Source organism: Homalodisca vitripennis, chromosome 4 (genome assembly GCF_021130785.1).
Source record: "Homalodisca vitripennis isolate AUS2020 chromosome 4, UT_GWSS_2.1, whole genome shotgun sequence".
Classification (NCBI taxonomy): Eukaryota; Metazoa; Arthropoda; class Insecta; order Hemiptera; family Cicadellidae; genus Homalodisca; species Homalodisca vitripennis.
The window spans coordinates 161,418,521-161,435,847 of NC_060210.1; the positions used below are offsets into that span (position 1 = coordinate 161,418,521).

The 17,327-nt window shown below is 31.2% G+C and overlaps 2 protein-coding genes across 2 annotated transcripts in view; one reads left to right on the plus strand and one right to left on the minus strand.

Moving 5' to 3' along the window:
- The window catches only part of LOC124361254, a 99,786-nt gene extending 92,783 nt beyond the window's left edge, over positions 1-7,003 (plus strand). The window contains 1 exon segment of the mRNA XM_046815299.1: positions 526-7,003. Within this exon segment, the coding sequence (XP_046671255.1) occupies positions 526-2,194 (1,669 nt within the window). The 3' untranslated portion in view covers positions 2,195-7,003.
- A 4,566-nt stretch (positions 7,004-11,569) lies between these two features.
- Positions 11,570-17,327, minus strand: part of LOC124360481 (sterol regulatory element-binding protein cleavage-activating protein-like) — an 88,682-nt gene continuing 82,924 nt past the window's right edge. The window contains exons 22-23 of the mRNA XM_046814148.1: positions 14,191-14,253; positions 11,570-11,778 (exon numbers count right to left, since the gene is read on the minus strand). Coding sequence (XP_046670104.1) covers positions 11,599-11,778; positions 14,191-14,253 — 243 coding nt within the window. The 3' untranslated portion in view covers positions 11,570-11,598. The remainder of the gene's footprint in view (positions 11,779-14,190; positions 14,254-17,327) is intronic.

The following is a 17,327-nucleotide window of genomic DNA, read 5'->3' on the forward strand; positions in this document are numbered from 1 at the left end:
AATTATTTTGTAAATATGAAATGTAAACATTAATGTCAATGAATATGTTCTACATAAGTAAGAAGTATATTACATCAATTCTTCAGCCTAACTCTAACCGTTCAGGAGGTAAATAGAATTTTGGTTACAGTAATGTCCCCTTACAAATTGTAAATATGCTATAGAAGAGCTGAGTGTAACACTTGTACATATAATAAATTCTTGATTTGTTAATGGAATGTTTTGAAATTTGCTGAAAATTACAAACATTATTCCAATATTACAAATATCCATCCTTCATATTAAAGTTACAGACCCTTTTCTTTGTTGCCATTTGTGTCAAAAGGGTTTGAAAAAATACTATAGAATATGAGATTTATTTATATCAAAAGAGTATTGTTAATAATACACATTATTTATGATCAGACTTAGACTTGTTGAAATATTTTGAGTTTTTAATTATGATTTAATTAAATAATCTTATTATTTTAGTCAATGAAATGTTTCTTGATTATTGTTGTGCTTATCTCTGTGTAACTTTTCCAGAGATCCTCCAGATTCTATCCAGAGATTGGAGGATACTATTGACAACAGTGCTGGTGGCTCAAAGTTGGGAAGAAGTCAGTCAGAGGAAAAACCTGTTACTTGGAACAAAGTATCTAAAATTCAGCATTCAGCATCACTAGATCAAGAATATCCAAAATCACTCACACAAAGAGGTCCACCAAATATCAATCTCTCTACCTGGCACGAAAGACCAAAGAGACAGGTTTCCATAAAGAATGATAGTGATTATACTTCTGGATTTGGAAAAAAACTTGTTATTCAAGATGAAATGGCAGAAGAAAAACAAAATAATATTAAAATTACTACACCAACAAACTTGGAAAATTCTTCAAGGAAGTCAGAACAAGTGGAAACTAGAACCTTGCGTGAGCAATTTAAATTAGAAGGAAGGTCCAAGAGTATTAGTGATCTATCAAGAATACCAGTTGTTACAGCTGTAGAACTAAAAAAACATTTCACAACACACAATTTTGACAAAGCCTTGTTAAAGCCGGTCCATTTAGTAGAAGATGCAAATAGTACTAATCTTACTAAGTCTGAAACCTCTGCTCATATTGACCAAGACAGTAATAGTGATAACAATGCTTTCATTGGGGTAAATTCCTTGGCAAGAAAGTTTGGAGTGCCTCATAAAAGGCCAATGTCATTGTATAGTACAAGTTACAATAAAAATAAACTTGAGTTACAACCTGAGCCTCAAGAAACCACAAAACCGTTGTCAAGCACATTCGGTAACAAAGGAAATTTCTCCACCGCAGAAGTGAAGAAAACCAGTGAAAGATCAGAAGGACCAGATGGTAGACATCACGGTAAACTAAATTTAACAACTTCAGAAATAAAAGCCCAGGCGAGAATAAGTTCAGGAGGAATTTTTGTTGATGAGTCCAGTCCTTCCTCACCATTGCCACAAACTCCTCAGGTAGATCGAATAGCTGAAGAGTTTCTTAATACCTCCAATTCAACAAATAATAGAGAAAATATTTCTCGATTAGTAACAAGATCATCTAATGATCCTGTTGAAAGCCAAACTAAAGATGTGCGCAAGAGCATAACACCAGTCACCACTCCTAATGCTATATCACCTTCCAGTCCCACTCAAAAAGTTGCTTCAACTGTAGTATTTAGACAAAGTCAAACTCTAGATAGAAAAACAAGACCAATAAGTTTACAGCCAGTTGTTAAAGGATTCAGATTAACAACAGAAGTGTCCAAAGACAAATTGTCACCCTTATCTCCAAAGACCAAAGATTTCAGAACTTTTCCAATCACAGTAAACAGTGTGACAAATCCAGTTGAGTCCATTCACAAGATAACGTATCAAAGGGCATTAAGTACTCCAGTTATTTCATCACATCCTTCAGCAAACATCAACAAAGAGCCAGCCAAAGAAAAGATTCAGAATAAAGTAAGCTCGGTCCCTTCAACACCTACCAATGTATCAAAGGAGACAGTTCCCACTCCTCCTCCCCCTCCACCATTCATCCCCATTTTAAAACCTGTAGGTAGTAGAAATGTGAAACTTTTACCTCCTCCTGCAGCTAAACCAAGAGATCAGCTGATGTTGTCTATTCGATCTTTTAATATCGATAAACTGAAGCCAGTGTTAACGCAAACCAAATCTAGTGATAACAATAAAGACTTAATCTAGAAAATAAGTTTTAAGAATTATAATGACTTTTAGTTAGCTAATCACTTTATTTACCTGATTTATGTTTAGTAGCATCACTGTTTTTTTATCAAAATAAAGCTCAATTAGAAAGGAACTAATCCTAGTACGAGTTGCTAAACAAACAATTACATTTATGTCTATTCAGGTTAATAATGTTTTGGTGATAGTCATCTGGTAAATTAAGATTTTAGAATTTGAGTCACAATATTCACTTTGTTCTTTACAAAACTACAACTGTTGTAAAAGAGAGTAATGTATACAAAATAAAAATCCATTCCTGGCTGAATAAATTATTTTCTTACCATTTGAGGATTTTTTGTTGAAGTAATAAATTAAGAATATTCAAGACAAAGTATTTATTTACATCATCTGGAAGTAACAATTCTTGTTTCTGTTCAATAAGCCTGTATATAGGTTATAAAACACACACCATGTATATTAAACAATTATGTGGAGCATAGTAATCTGGAAATTAAAGTGTAACATAGATAATATTCTTTATTTGATATTACTTAAGAAAAATAAAATGGCATCATTAAAATTGAATGATTTATTACTTTACATTATTTTGAGTTGATTGATTTTAGTAGGTTGAAGAACTTGTTTATTGAGTACACTGGTCATTCCACTAGCATTCCCAAAAGCTGCCTTTTGAGTCTATTCCCTGTAGTTACGGGTGTGACAACAAACGAACTGACTCTGCTACTACTCTAGTCAGGAAAAATGTATAGGCAACACACTGAAACTACTGCACTTATGTGTCAAGGAAAGAGACATCGGATTTATAGCTAGTGGATTTACTGTAAGGTAAAAAAAATAACTTGCTCAATCTATTCCGGTATTCAACTTATTGGAGTTCATAGTAAATATCTCATTCAATCACTTGATAGAAATTGTATAGTTTTATATGTGGTCCTCCACCCATACTGTATTTAATAGTCTTATTTTAAATCAAATCACTATTTAAAAATGTTGAATGTTTGGACTGGTACCAGTCATAATTTTGATAGAAACTACTACTGAAAAAAAGGAGAAACAGAAGGATTTTTAACAATAAATTTGTTAAGGAAGACAGTTAAGTAAAAAATCTATTGTAATTATTTATAGACTTGTCACTGGAATCAAATGAGGAGAAATTGCCAATCACCAGACTAGTTTTTTCCAATAAAATATCATAATTGAATATTTTAATGACTAAGGAAGTATTAATAATTTATCTATTAAGATTTGATTTAATTTATGTAACATGTTTCATATTGAATAAATTTTTAATACATTTAAAATTCAACTTAACAGCGTTTGTTATAAGCTACTCTAACCTTACCATAACATGTAATATTAACTACTTTTCAAACAGATTTTAATAATGTGATTTTTCTATTGAAATAAAATATGTAGCAATAATTTTCAAAATGACATTACAAATAAGTGTACAGTATTTCACATTCTTCTCATAAAAATAAGGTGTATTAATTATTAGACTGCACTTCGTTACTGTTAAGTTCATGTAATAAAGTATGTTATTCACTTTAAGTTATTTGTACAATTGAAATGAAATATTGAAAGGACTAATATCAGTAGCTATTTTTGCTATTAAAAAATATTACATTATCAGATATTTAACTAAATAGATTTTTAATACTCATATTCGATTTGCAGGCATGCTATTCAATTTATTTTAAATTTCATTGTTCTTACACCTTTGACAGGAATTAATTAGTCCACATTTGAATGAAATATGCCATCTAATCTTGACTTGCATAGATTTTTTTACACTTTTCATGCATCATAGTCATCGAATTGGACATCTAATTACTACATTGTATAATGGTTACTGTTACTTTATTACTTTATACAGTTAAATGAGATGGGCAAAACTATCACTAGTACTTTCTTCCCCTTGCTAAACTGTGAATTAAAATTTTGGATTGCTATGGAACAAGGAAAGATCATCTTGCTCTGTGTGTGCTTTATATCTCCTACCTTTTCAACCAGTGTCAAAAGATAGAAGGCATTTGCTTTTAGTCAGAGGTATATTTTGTGCAGTTTAATTCAAGTATATAACTAGAGCACATATCCACCTATACTGACTGACTGCTTCTCCCTCCCCCCCCCCTTATTCTATTTGATAAGACATTGGTTACATCTGAGGCAAGCAGAATATTAAAAACCAGGGGGAAAATAACAGTGAAATAAAAAATAATGAGCCAACATCTTCCAGGTTAGAGGGGATGCCTTCCAGAAGTTTTAATGAATAAATGTGGAGATTTAGATTTAGTTGTTAAAGATTGCTTTAGAAAAGAATTCAATAACATCTACAGTGAATGCATACAAGTTGTTTAGTACCTAAATGATTTTTGCATGTTAAAATGCAATTAATACAGATAATAAAAGAATATAATAAATTATAACTTCTATGAATAGAGATTTACATGAAATATTTTTTCATTACATGTTTAAACATTTTTTTGCCAGGAATGGAAAGAAATTCATACACATTCCAAAATAAATAAAATATGTACTATGCAAACTTTAAATGTATAGCAATCATACTTATCAAACTTTTTCTAGCAGAACATACAATATAAGTTATACAGATTTGTTATGTTGTTTTTCAAATAATGTCTTAAAATAAAAAAAATGGACTTTCATATGTTTTTATTGATATGGTATCTTTGTGAGTCATGGTTTTAGGTTTAATGAAAATAGGTTCTGTGAGTGACCTAATTAAACTACTATTTTATACAAAGTAATAGTTTCTAAACATATCTGAAATAACGTTCTTTAATTTACATAACAAATTGTAATACAAGGTTAGTGTATCTCTTAGTGATAATTTATTTAAAGAGCTAACACCAAAATTTAAGTAGGGAGATACACATATCTACAAAACTTCTGATCCAAGAGCATCTATAGAGGGTCTTCTCTCCCTCTATTTTAGAGAGCAGTGTTGTTTTGTTATTTTCCATTTGTTATGTATCTTTCTTGTTATTTGTCTACATGGATTCGGCTCATTAATTTATCTTTATTTTCATTTACTATAAAAATAATTATCACAATAATAAATCATTCTTTAGCTGATCATTGACATTGCTTCCCAAATTCAGGACAGATTGTGCATGAAATAATTAAAACGAAAGAAATTCCCATTGACCTTTAGTAGTTTCTGGCATGCACATGACCTAAGCTTATCAAACAATTATAACTTTTCATCAGTGGCATATTTCTAGAAAACTACATTTAGTTTGTATAGAAACAATTAGAGGTCCATATCACACTCTCAACTGAACCCCTGTAAACAAGTGACAGGAAAAAATCCTTAACTGTTAAAAAATATTTGTTTTAAGAAAACTAACTTCTGAACATTGTCAGATATCAGCATTACATTACATTATTTTAAGTGTTACAATAAGTGTACTGCTTTATAATAGTCAAGCAAGAAGTGTGCATTAATTTCTTTTAGTTCAGTTGTTATTTTGATTATATCTTATAGTCAAGACATATGCCCTTGATATTCTGTAGAAATTAGAGATGGTTAAAGCAGAAAATTATAGCACGTTGTACACTTTTAATATTAATGATGTACATATTTATAGTAATGAATATAAAGATTTGTGTTTGTTATTGATTAACGTTTTCTTTACATACATACAATGTTAAAACAGAGTTGAATTTATTTTTTTCTGTTCTGGATGTTACATAGTACTGTTATTAAATTTCATACAAGTTAATAAATATGATGATATATTATGCATATTAAACAATACGTTCTTAAGATACCAGTCTTACACTCTTCTGCTTAAGAAAACTAAAAACATCACATGAATCTATGAAGGTTGAGACTTACATGCGTTAGTGTTGGCTGGGCTTTAGTGTAAATGGCATAACATACACATTAATTAAGAGGACTAAACCTATACAAAAACAACTCATCAAACAAAGATACTTAAACTGGAACTTAATGTTGACACTAAGTAACGGAATTCCTGTTGTGGACAGGCAATCATGATTAGTGCAGTCTGTTACCTTAGAGTTGGCTCATGTAATACAATCTCTGACTCCTGGCAGTCATGAATTCAAATTTGTTGTATACTACCTATCTTAAAAGCATGTAATGGAATTTTTAATACAACCTTTAGAACTTATCAAATCATTATTAAAATGAAAAATTACTTCAAAGTAGTAAATTATTATTGGTTTTTTAGCTCTATGTTTAACTATCTTGACATTGATGTTAAAATAAAATATAACAAAAAATTATAAATATTTTAACATATCTAATAGAAAGCACTAATAAATTGTAACTATACTTGCAATACTATGAATAAGTTTTATCACATAATATTAATAATTAAAATGTGGTTGTACGATCCTGATTGACAGTAAAAGATTATAAAATTCGATTTATCATAATTCAATGAAAGTAGTTGATTTGTAACCAGTTGTATAGTGGGGACTTATGATTGAATGTGAATGGACATTTGTTTAATATTTTGAAAGGTGTTGTGCCTTATAAGAGTGCCTGCACCCAGTATTACTGGAAAAGGATTGTCAATAATTTAAAAGCAATTCTTTTACTATTGTCATTTTTCTGTTGGTATTTTTTTATCCTTTGTCTCTCTAAGGTCTTCGTTAGAAATTGTATAAAATTGTTATATATTTATTTGTTGACTGCTGCAGCATATGGATTGACTAATTTATTATACATAAAATGAATTAGCATAATATATTATATATATGTATATGTTCTGTTATATATTAAAAAAATATAGTATATATTCTTACGTATACTAGAATTTAATTGATTGTTATATACCCTATCTCATGTACATTAAAAACAGAAGTGTTTTTCTACTTATGATAGTAAGAGTTTGCAAAAAAAACAAATTTAAAAACTACAACGGATTTCAAGATCTCATATTTATTGAAAACTAATCCATAATTTATGCTGCAAAATAAAGTGTGATTGATTTTGCCTCTCTCCCGATCAAGAAAATATATATATACATACACAGCCCTGAGGAGCCTACTTTTGTCAAAAGCAACTTAGATAGGTTTCATAACATTCTTTAAATGTATAACGAAAGTTAGATACAATGTCTCTTATATCTGGATTGCTAGCAGTTACTCGCTGCTTTTGCACGCAATTTAATAGACATCGCACGTTTATGACCACTGCTTGTTCGAGTGAATTATATATCCGACATAAATTTTGTATTTGCCTTGTTGCCACAATCAAGAAAATATGTCAAAAATTTATAATTATGGCCATTTTAATTTACTTTGTTCTTAGTATGTTTTGTTCTGTAGTTATTATAGATTTTGTTTTGTTCCCCCAAGAAAATATATAACACATCAGAGAAGCCCATTTATGTCAAAATAGAAGACATAATAATATCATATAATATCAATCTTTACATTTATAGTAAAAGTTTTTAAATATTTTAGAACACTTAGAGCTGGAATTGGTATGTTAGTTTAAAGAACAGTCCAACGGAATTTCATCTAGCAGGTTCTTGTCGTCTACTTCAAAATGAGTCTTCGGAGTAAACTTCTGACCTTCTTATGTTCTAGGACATTTTCTAAGGTAGATTAGTACTCACCTAATCACTAAAATCTAAAACGGCATTAAAAATTATGGTTACTTAGAAAAAAAATTTTACACCGAACAGTTGATTACATTTGACAGGTTCATATAATTAATATTACACAACTTTAGAGACCAAGATGGGATTTTTCATTACTTTTAATACTATTATGTACTATTGTATATTTCTTTTTCAGTACATCGCAAGGAACATCTATATGCAGTTGGACCTTTTTTTATATTTCAATTTAAATGTTTTTGCCATTAGAAATGAAAAAGTAAAAAAAGTCCAAAGTAACAAAACCTTATAAAAAGGAACAATTTCTGTTTTAAAATTATATAAAATGTCCATCCAAAAGGATTTTTATGCAAAATGTGACAAAATTCCACTTTCCAAAAACTATTTATTTGATTTGGAAACAGTAAAATTTAGTCTTTACAAAATACCACATATTCACATTCAAAATTTTTTAAACATTTTAAATATTTTATTATATTTTAAAACTTTTAATATTATATACCACTTAATGGTATATTTCACAACCAACACTTTGTTGTCACTTGACACAATCAAATCTCTATAGTATAATAAACAAAATACTAGTGACTAGTCAACACTAGTTATTTGACATTGTAGAAATGCCCCAAATGGACGTTTGCAATGGATGTCTCTCTTCAGACCAGAGAATGATAATCAGATGTTTGAAACAGATGCTCTTTTCGAGGAAGGAATTCTGAATATAGTGATGTAACCAACCTTCTTCCCGAACAAAATTTCCTGTGTCAAAAGTAGAAGACAAGATCCCATAGTGAGAGAGCAAAAATGATAAACCAACGTTATTACTGCAACTTTATAATAATTTTGATGTGTACTTATTATTCAATAAACAATACATAACATTAAACTGTGAAACATCACAATTAACCTGATATACAATTTGTCCAACATGTCTGATTTTCGATAACAAAAGTTCAACTAAAAAGATGACTGCAAAAATGACTAGTGACAAGCCGTTTGAAATTGGAGAAGAATTTTAAAGCAACTTAGTCACTAGGTCACTTGACAGATTTGTGGTTAAATATTCTGCATCCAGTACTTTTATCTGCATTCATACTATGAGTAATATAATACGGACACTAACAGATAGGTTGTTTTCTACTTGCTGTAAAACATCTTTTACCAAATCAAACAGTACGTACTGATTTTACCCGTTCTACAATGTTATTTTTCAACTGCCCAGTTTCCCGGCGGTTTATTCACAGCACTGAAGATGTTGGGAGCTGAGTGGAGCCTGTCTGGGAAACATTCTCTGTACAATCTGCTACCTAATCTAGTATTACTACTGCAAAAGTCTGTATTTAAAATGAGTATCAGCATATTCTGCAAACGTTTTAAATAATACAAAACTAATACAAGGGAGCAAAGTGCATGTTGTGACTCAAGAGTTACACAACAATCAATCTAAAATTTACAAACCCAGGTACTGGTGACGACTGCTGTAGCAACTCAAAGTCAAACATGGCCGCAAATAAGCCACTTTATAAAGTAAGTATAATGCTTTTTGACGAAAGTAATGGTAGCATTCGATAGCGGATAAATAAATGTATCAATTGGTATGAAGTTCGGTACTTTTTGATCTTTGATACAAGTCAGGGAGTAGAAGATCGTATTTAATTTTCATTCTTGTCCTTTCTTTGCTGTTGTTTACGTATTGGTTAGTTTGTTTGCTTATGTTTCTTGAAGCAAATATGTAATACTATTTGAAGTTGTTATTTAGTCAAGTAGTATAAACATGTTTTGAAAGGTATTTCTCTTTTACGGGAGTGATGTAGTGAAACTAATTAGTGATTTGTTTCCAAATAACCCAAGTTTCGTAATACATGTAGGCCTAGGTTAGGAATGTGAGGTTTGTATTTTAGCAAGTTTTATTTATTTTACATGCTGAATTTTACCAACATTATACGTATTTGAAATGGATAGAAACTATTTAGTTCAATCTAGTGATGTAAGAGAGTTGTTAGAAAGTGAACCAGTACACCATTACAGCGGTTGTGAATCTGATTAGGTCTAATGTAAGATCTCATTGCTCCAACCAAAACTAGGTTTGTAATTGTACATTTTTATAACAATTGAGATGTGTTCACAATACAGAATGTATTTATTGGATAAGTAAAATTTTAATTTTTCAAATGAGAAGAAAATTTGAACATTTCTTCTAAATTTGAGGATGTAAAGTTTGACATGTAAGAAAATTTATGCTTTCCAGACTCATAAATATGAGTTATGCTACATAATTTTGTAGTTGTACTTGTTATTGATAAATTATATGTTATTGCAAAATTTTGATGTGATTTAATACTGTTTCATGTAAAGAAACTATTAGTGTTATAATATAGTATGTTACCAGAGTAATGTCAATTTTCATAAAAAATGCTCTGTTGCAAATTTGATCAATCATAAATCAATTTATCAATATAAAAATAAATATTTATTAAATAAGTCCATCCAACTATATATTTTCTGAAACTAGAGAAATGTATAAATAATTTGTCAATTTTGGAATTTTATTTAATACAAATATACCACTCCTGTAGGTATGGTCCCACCCCCTTAAAACAAAATTATATATACAATAATTTAAAATAAAACAATAAAAGAATTGTACTTATAAAAAGTAAACATAGTAAAAAATAAAGATTTTAATTTTAAAAATGATACATGACAATGTATGATCAAATAACTTTTAATATTTCTTAAATTTTGTATAAAATACCCCAGCAAACCAGGAAAAGTGGCCTGCCAATAGAGATAATTTAGTAGCCAGTTCTTGTGTTAAAAAATGACTAATTGTCATACAGCTGTCCAAATTCCAACGAATGTTTTCTTGTAATCTGTTGAGTAATTATTTTTTTTTAAATATTAAATTATTGATTTCAGCTCAGGAGTTTAATATTCATGACTATCCAAAACAAAATTAAAAGAAATTAAGTTATTTTTTCTGTAGAATACATTTAAATATTAAAATAAAATACTAAACTGAAATTCATTAAAGTATTGAAAGAAGTAACATCACTGTTGTACATCATAATAAGGCTTGACATTCCCTAAAATTTTTTGTTAAACTAGTAAATTTAAAAAAATTAACTTCGAAAAGTTTACACGACCGTGTCATTTTGAATCTGATACCTGCAGAAAGTTAATATTTTGCATGATTGTGTAACTCAATATGATAAGGGTTTCTGACGAGTTTCATGAATTTATCTTAAATCTTTCAAGAGATAATCCCAAAGGACACATACAACTTCTAAACTAAGCTAAATAGGATAGACATGTGTTATCATATATTATTTGTTAGTTTGTACCTGCTAAACTACATGGTAAAGTTTGGTCAAATGGTTGCGAGACACTGCATTTAAAATACAAACTGTGATCAGAATGTTATTTTAAGAATTGCAGTTGTTATTTTTACAGAAAGTTTAACAAGATTGAGCAATTGGTAATTTGCATACTGCCAATCAACTGTCATTCGTACATAGACTTATTTGGTTTGAGATTCAGCTTCAACACTTCTTACTAGTTGTGATAATGTGAAAACGTGACTGCAGGTGTATTTTAAGCACTTCTATTTTATTCATTATTTAGTAATAAAATTCTCAAATATTTTGAAATTTAGTGAAAAGAGCAGTGGTATCTTGAATTGTTGATACCTCGGCATTGGAGTTGATCCAACCCCTAGTTTTTATGGTATAAAAATAAAACAAATTGCTTATCAAAAGCTGAATAAATAAAATTTTATTAATCCATTTTATCATGTACCATAGGAAAACGAACAATACGCAACTGCTTTCCGTAATCACAAGCAACACTGTCATGAACTAAAACTATCTGGTGCACAAACACACAATTGTCTGAATGTCCAAGCTTGACAATCCGAACTGGTTCTCCAGAGCACACATCCCAAACAACTAGGGAACCCTAGAACAAATCAATTGAATCATCAATATTAGCATGGAAATCTCAATCTTAAATTTAATGTTCCAGTCAAATATTAAAAAAAAAACTCATTAAAAGTAACTATTAGCTTTAAGAATTTAAGTGACTAAATGCAATTACGGTAAGTTTAAAAATAGGTACTTATTATTAATAACAACATTACTATAAATATAACTGACATATATTTGTAATTTTTAAATAATAAATCATTGGGTTTCTTGAAATTTGTTTTTCACTTAACCCAAATTTCCAGAAATCAGGGAATAGCAGTTAGTGTGTGGCTCATTGTGCACACTTAGGGTTGCTGCAATATGAGGCTAGTTCCGATATTTGTTATCAATATCAATATCAATATCAAGCTTGGATATCGATACACCGATATTATTGAATCCAAATATCGATATCCTTAATATCGACCGATATCGATAGATAAATAAGGAAAGGGGAATTATTCAATTGGTGTATACAACCTTTGATTGTATGAGAGTGTGTAACTAGTATAATCAAAGATACAACTTACGAGTTCATTTCCAAAATAATGTTTTTAATACAAGTACAACTTAATACATTAAATAATACCGTTATTTAAAGATAAAAAAAGAAATTCCTTAAATAATTCTATTTAACATTTTCTAACTAAGAATCATTTGAGGCACAATTATTAAAAAACAATTGCCAAAATATGAATAAAAATTACAATTTTAAATTTCAATATAAATCTATAAGAATCTAAACTGGGTTTTAAGAACAACACTTTCATTTTAAAAAGCAACTATATTATATATGCTTAACTGAACCAAGCATCGTCTGGTTACTTTTTACTTTATCTGCAAAGTTAATTTCTTTGCTGGCGTTGCATTTAACAACTGAACAAAGCAAGTTGTTTGAGTTTTGCTTTCGTAAAACGAATAAAGCCAAAATAATAAATAATTACAACTTTTCATTCAGTATGATATCAAAACCCCGATATATGTATATTTCTTCCGATATCACGATAATATCGGATAACTTATATCGATATCAATATAGGATATATCGAAACGATAATATCGATATATATTGATATCGATAATATCGCAATATCCCTATGCACACTGACCAATCTGTTCTTGGCATTCTCATCCCCTTTCGAACTTTACCATCACTCATTTTTAACTCTAAATAATACTCATATAATTCATTCCATTAAATAGAGAAAATCTTCCTTTTTTCATGACATTTGACCTGGTACAATTATCAACCACAGAATAACTAGTTTAGCTAAATCTGATTGCTATGTGGCAATGAATCATACACGTCATGATCACGAGTACAATTATTTCACAGGTAAAAATACATCACTATCTCCAAACTGCTTTGTTCCAGTCAAAAATGTAAACCACCTAAGACTTGTGTGATTTAAGCTTTCTAGTGGCACAACTTTATCTAAGTCCATCAGAATAGCAGACCAGGGGTTAGTTTTGTGAAATGAAGTAATCGACAGCCTAGTGTCTGCCAACTCTTAGATGCAAATATTAAATTATTTCATTATAATTATAAAGATATATGTAACTTTATGAGTTACATACATGAAATAATATGCTGATTTCTTTGTCTTTTAATAGACATACTTAAACTTACATTTGGAACTATATTTCACTATGACATGTTGATTTGCACAAACAGCCATCAGATTGCTCTACAGCCAGTCTTGGATTATCAACAATTTAGTATATAATGTTACCAAAAAGCTTATCATAACAAGATATTTAAAATGTTTTGGACACAATACTTTTTAACTAGAAAAACATGAAAGAAAATAGTCAACTGGTGGCTGGTGCATCTGAATCACTCTTCTGCACCCTGTGCCTAACACTATTGCCAGTTTTATGTTCATGATAAATTAGTGGTCTGCAATATCTGCAAAAATACATAAATACAAAATTTGATTTATTTATCAGACAACATGTACTCAAGGAGACAGTATATGACCACAGCCAACAGCAGAAACAGCTGGTGGTCAGCAGCGATACGGTAACATGGCATAAAATTTCATCATAATACTTTGTTGTGGGTTACTCTAGTATTTGCGGATTGTACAGATGAGAAGAGTCAAATGGAAGGAAGTAAGGGAAGAAACTTATGCTAAAGCAAGTCTTGACGGTTAAACTTAAGCCACAAGTGTAATTTCAATATTTGTCTTTCAAAATTTGGGAGAGGAGGCCTTGAGCCTCCGTAGTTGAGGATTAGCACTAATTATGATCAGTTAGTCAAAATAAAGAAAAAATATCATTCCTATTTAAACTAAACTGCTTAGGTGTTTGTTGAGATGCTATTGTTAATTATTAACGATTTTTCCTGATTATTTTGTACATGTCTTAAAATATATTTACTAATAAATATTAGTGAATTAACCTGTCTGGAAGTGATGAGCAGGTTGTGGGTCAACATGACCATGCTGCTACAGTAGGTATGTACCTGCAACAGAGTGGCTTACATTCATATTCATACATCAAATCATAATTTATCAGACCTTATTAATAAAAAAGTTGTGAGTCAAATGACCATGCTGCTACAGTAGTTATATATGGTCATGGAACTTCATAGCTGGAAAGAAATATATTCTTTGCAGGATTTTTAATATTAAGATATTGAAACTTAGGAGAGCCAGGATTAGATTTAATTTATTTCTCCAAGAGTGGTTTGGTTTGGTTAGCCCTGTGTTGGCCGTGTATAGTCTGCGATTCTACAACACAGGAATTTTTTTATGGTATTCTTGTTGGGATTGGCAACATTTAACGCTCTTTTGTCTAGCTGAGTTCTAGAAATCACTCTACGCCATAAAACCTTGACAGCTGCGGAGGGGTTTTTACAGTCTGGTTGTCATTCCTGTCTGTGTAGCAGCTACCCTGGTACTTAGGACCATGCGCCACTGTTCGTGTTAGTGTGTTCAGGACTCATGGACCATGCACTTACAACTGTAAGTGTTTGTGATTTTTCAAAATAATTTATGCATGTAAATTTTGGATAATGACAATTTGGTGGCCAATTTAATTCGGCGATTTGTTAGAAGAAAGTGAACGTGACACTGATATCACATCACATCACATTCCAGAGATGAATCCAACCAAGATAGACCTCATCGACGTCACCACCAAGAGGTTACTGATCCAGCTGTGGATGTGGATTCAAATGATACATTAAGTTGAAGTCAGCCAGATATGGCAATCTATGAGGCAAAACAGCCTACAGGGCCATATTAAGTAAACAATTCCCCATCTGAAGTGGCTCTTCGTCTAATTCAACCTAACTCTGAGTCAGGAAGAAATGTCAGTTTGGGCAACTGGTTCACTTCAAATCTTTTAGTAAGGGAACTGAATACCCAGTAGGGATCACTTCTGGCTGGTTTATACCTACCAGTTGAACCCACCACTGGGCACAGCAAAAACTGATGTGCCACTTCAATCTGGGCAACCTTATGGATGTCCAGTAGCGGCACATCACTAACCGCAAATGTTGAGATTCTGGGGTTCATGGGCAATTCAATAGGTCTAATCTACTGTGGAAGATGACTGTTGGAGTTGGTGGGATTTGTTCCCTTACCTCAGAGGTTCTTGTTAACCTCAACAAGGGTGTGCCACCCCCTGCCTACTTTGACTGTAGAGGCTCGTTCAGAGCTGGCCTCCCCTTCTTCCAGGATGACTTTGAGATGTAGTGCCCTAATTCTTCCTCATGGATCTCGACAGGAGGCGGCCCCTACTCCCTAACCTTACCCATCCTGAATATCCTATCACTCCGGAAGCAGCGCAAAGGTTCTTACAGGACTAAGTGCAATTTATAAGCTTCTTGTCCTAAGAGAAAAAAAAAAAATAAAAAGAGGGAGGTATCTCCCTTATTTGTAGAAACTATTAAAAGGCCTCCTCAGATAAGTCTTTGGCAACAACATGACAATTGTATCATACATACCAAAAAGGAATAGAAATGTTCTCCTTCTATTGTCCATGCATTTTGACAATAGAATCGAGGAATCGTCTGGGGATGCCCAAAAGCTAGAAGTATTGACCCTCTATAATACCACAAAGGGAGGCGTAGATACCCTTGATAAAATGAAAGCAACCTATACAGTGGCTAGAATCACTAATTGGTGGTCTATTGTTTTCTTTGGAATGCTGAACATTTGGGAGAGTCAAGTTTCATCATTTGGAGATCAAATACTCGGAATGAAGTAAGAAGGAGATCTTATCTCAAAATCTTATCTCTCAGGTGGGAGTTGTGTATGAACCACTTGAAAATCAGAGCTACATTGTAAATGGAAACAAAACAGAAAAATAAGAGTAAGATGTACATGTAGAATCTAGATTTGCAGGGATAATACGGAAGTAAAGCTGTGTCTAAACTGTCCATTAGATGGACCAGAAAACATGGACACTGATAAATCAGAGTAGTAAATCAGAGTGTCATAATTTTCAATTTTTATATTTACTTCATTGTACTTACCTAAGCCCATATTATTGTAACCGTACTCAGTATACTAAAAATTTTCTATTATTAAGTTATAATAGTAATTTTAAACAGTGATTTTACTTTTTTTATTTATATACTATATAAAAATGTTGTAATGTAAGTTGAAGTACACATCAATTTCAACTAAGTATATATAACAACATTTACATTACTCATGAATTATTCATTTCTAAAAAACTTATTTGGTTTCTAAAAACTCATTATAAATATATACAAATTTTTATAATTTATGAGATGTTTTCAATATCAACCAGTGTTTTATAGGGATTATTCAAACCCGGTCTCCTAGACTATCTGCGACCAACTAACACAGGGTTAATTGCAGAAAGGTGAAATTTTGATTGGAATTTTCACTGAACTTTCATAGGTATCTAAGAGAACACTAACTCATTCTTTCTGAAAATTTTTCGTAAAGTTAACATGTTCACTGCGCCACGAGTAACCGGTTACTCGTAACACACCTTAAATTTACGTGCAGAGGCAAAACATCAGTGTTCACCCCAGTGTGTATGCTGTTTTTCCTGAACCAAAAGCTTGTGGTAAATGAAAGTTGTATTTTTGGAAATGTTATTTTCCAAATAGTCTTTAAAACTGTTAATCTCATAACGAGTAGTGGGTTACTCGTGATGCACTGCAGTTATAACTTTTTAATTTTGTGCGGAACGAGTAACCGGTTATAGTTCAAAAGTTTCCCACAAAGCGCTAGTCTATTCCAACACGCGTGCTCCGCTCCGGCACAACGGTGATGTGACTGAATTCTTTTGTGCGTGGTGTACTGTTCTGAGTCGTGTTTGTGTTTACATATTTGTTTTTATCATGAGTTCGGATGGTGATGATAACCCACCACGTGCTAAACGAAGTCGGCATAGTTTAGTACTCGTAACTAATACGGAAGGAACTACTACAAGAACTAGTTACTGAGGGATTAGCTTCCGACGTTCCGAGTAGCATCGATCCTGACATTGTGCAAAGTGACAGTGAGGAAGAGCTTTTAGATTTTTGTGGAAGTGACATAGAGGACCCCAACT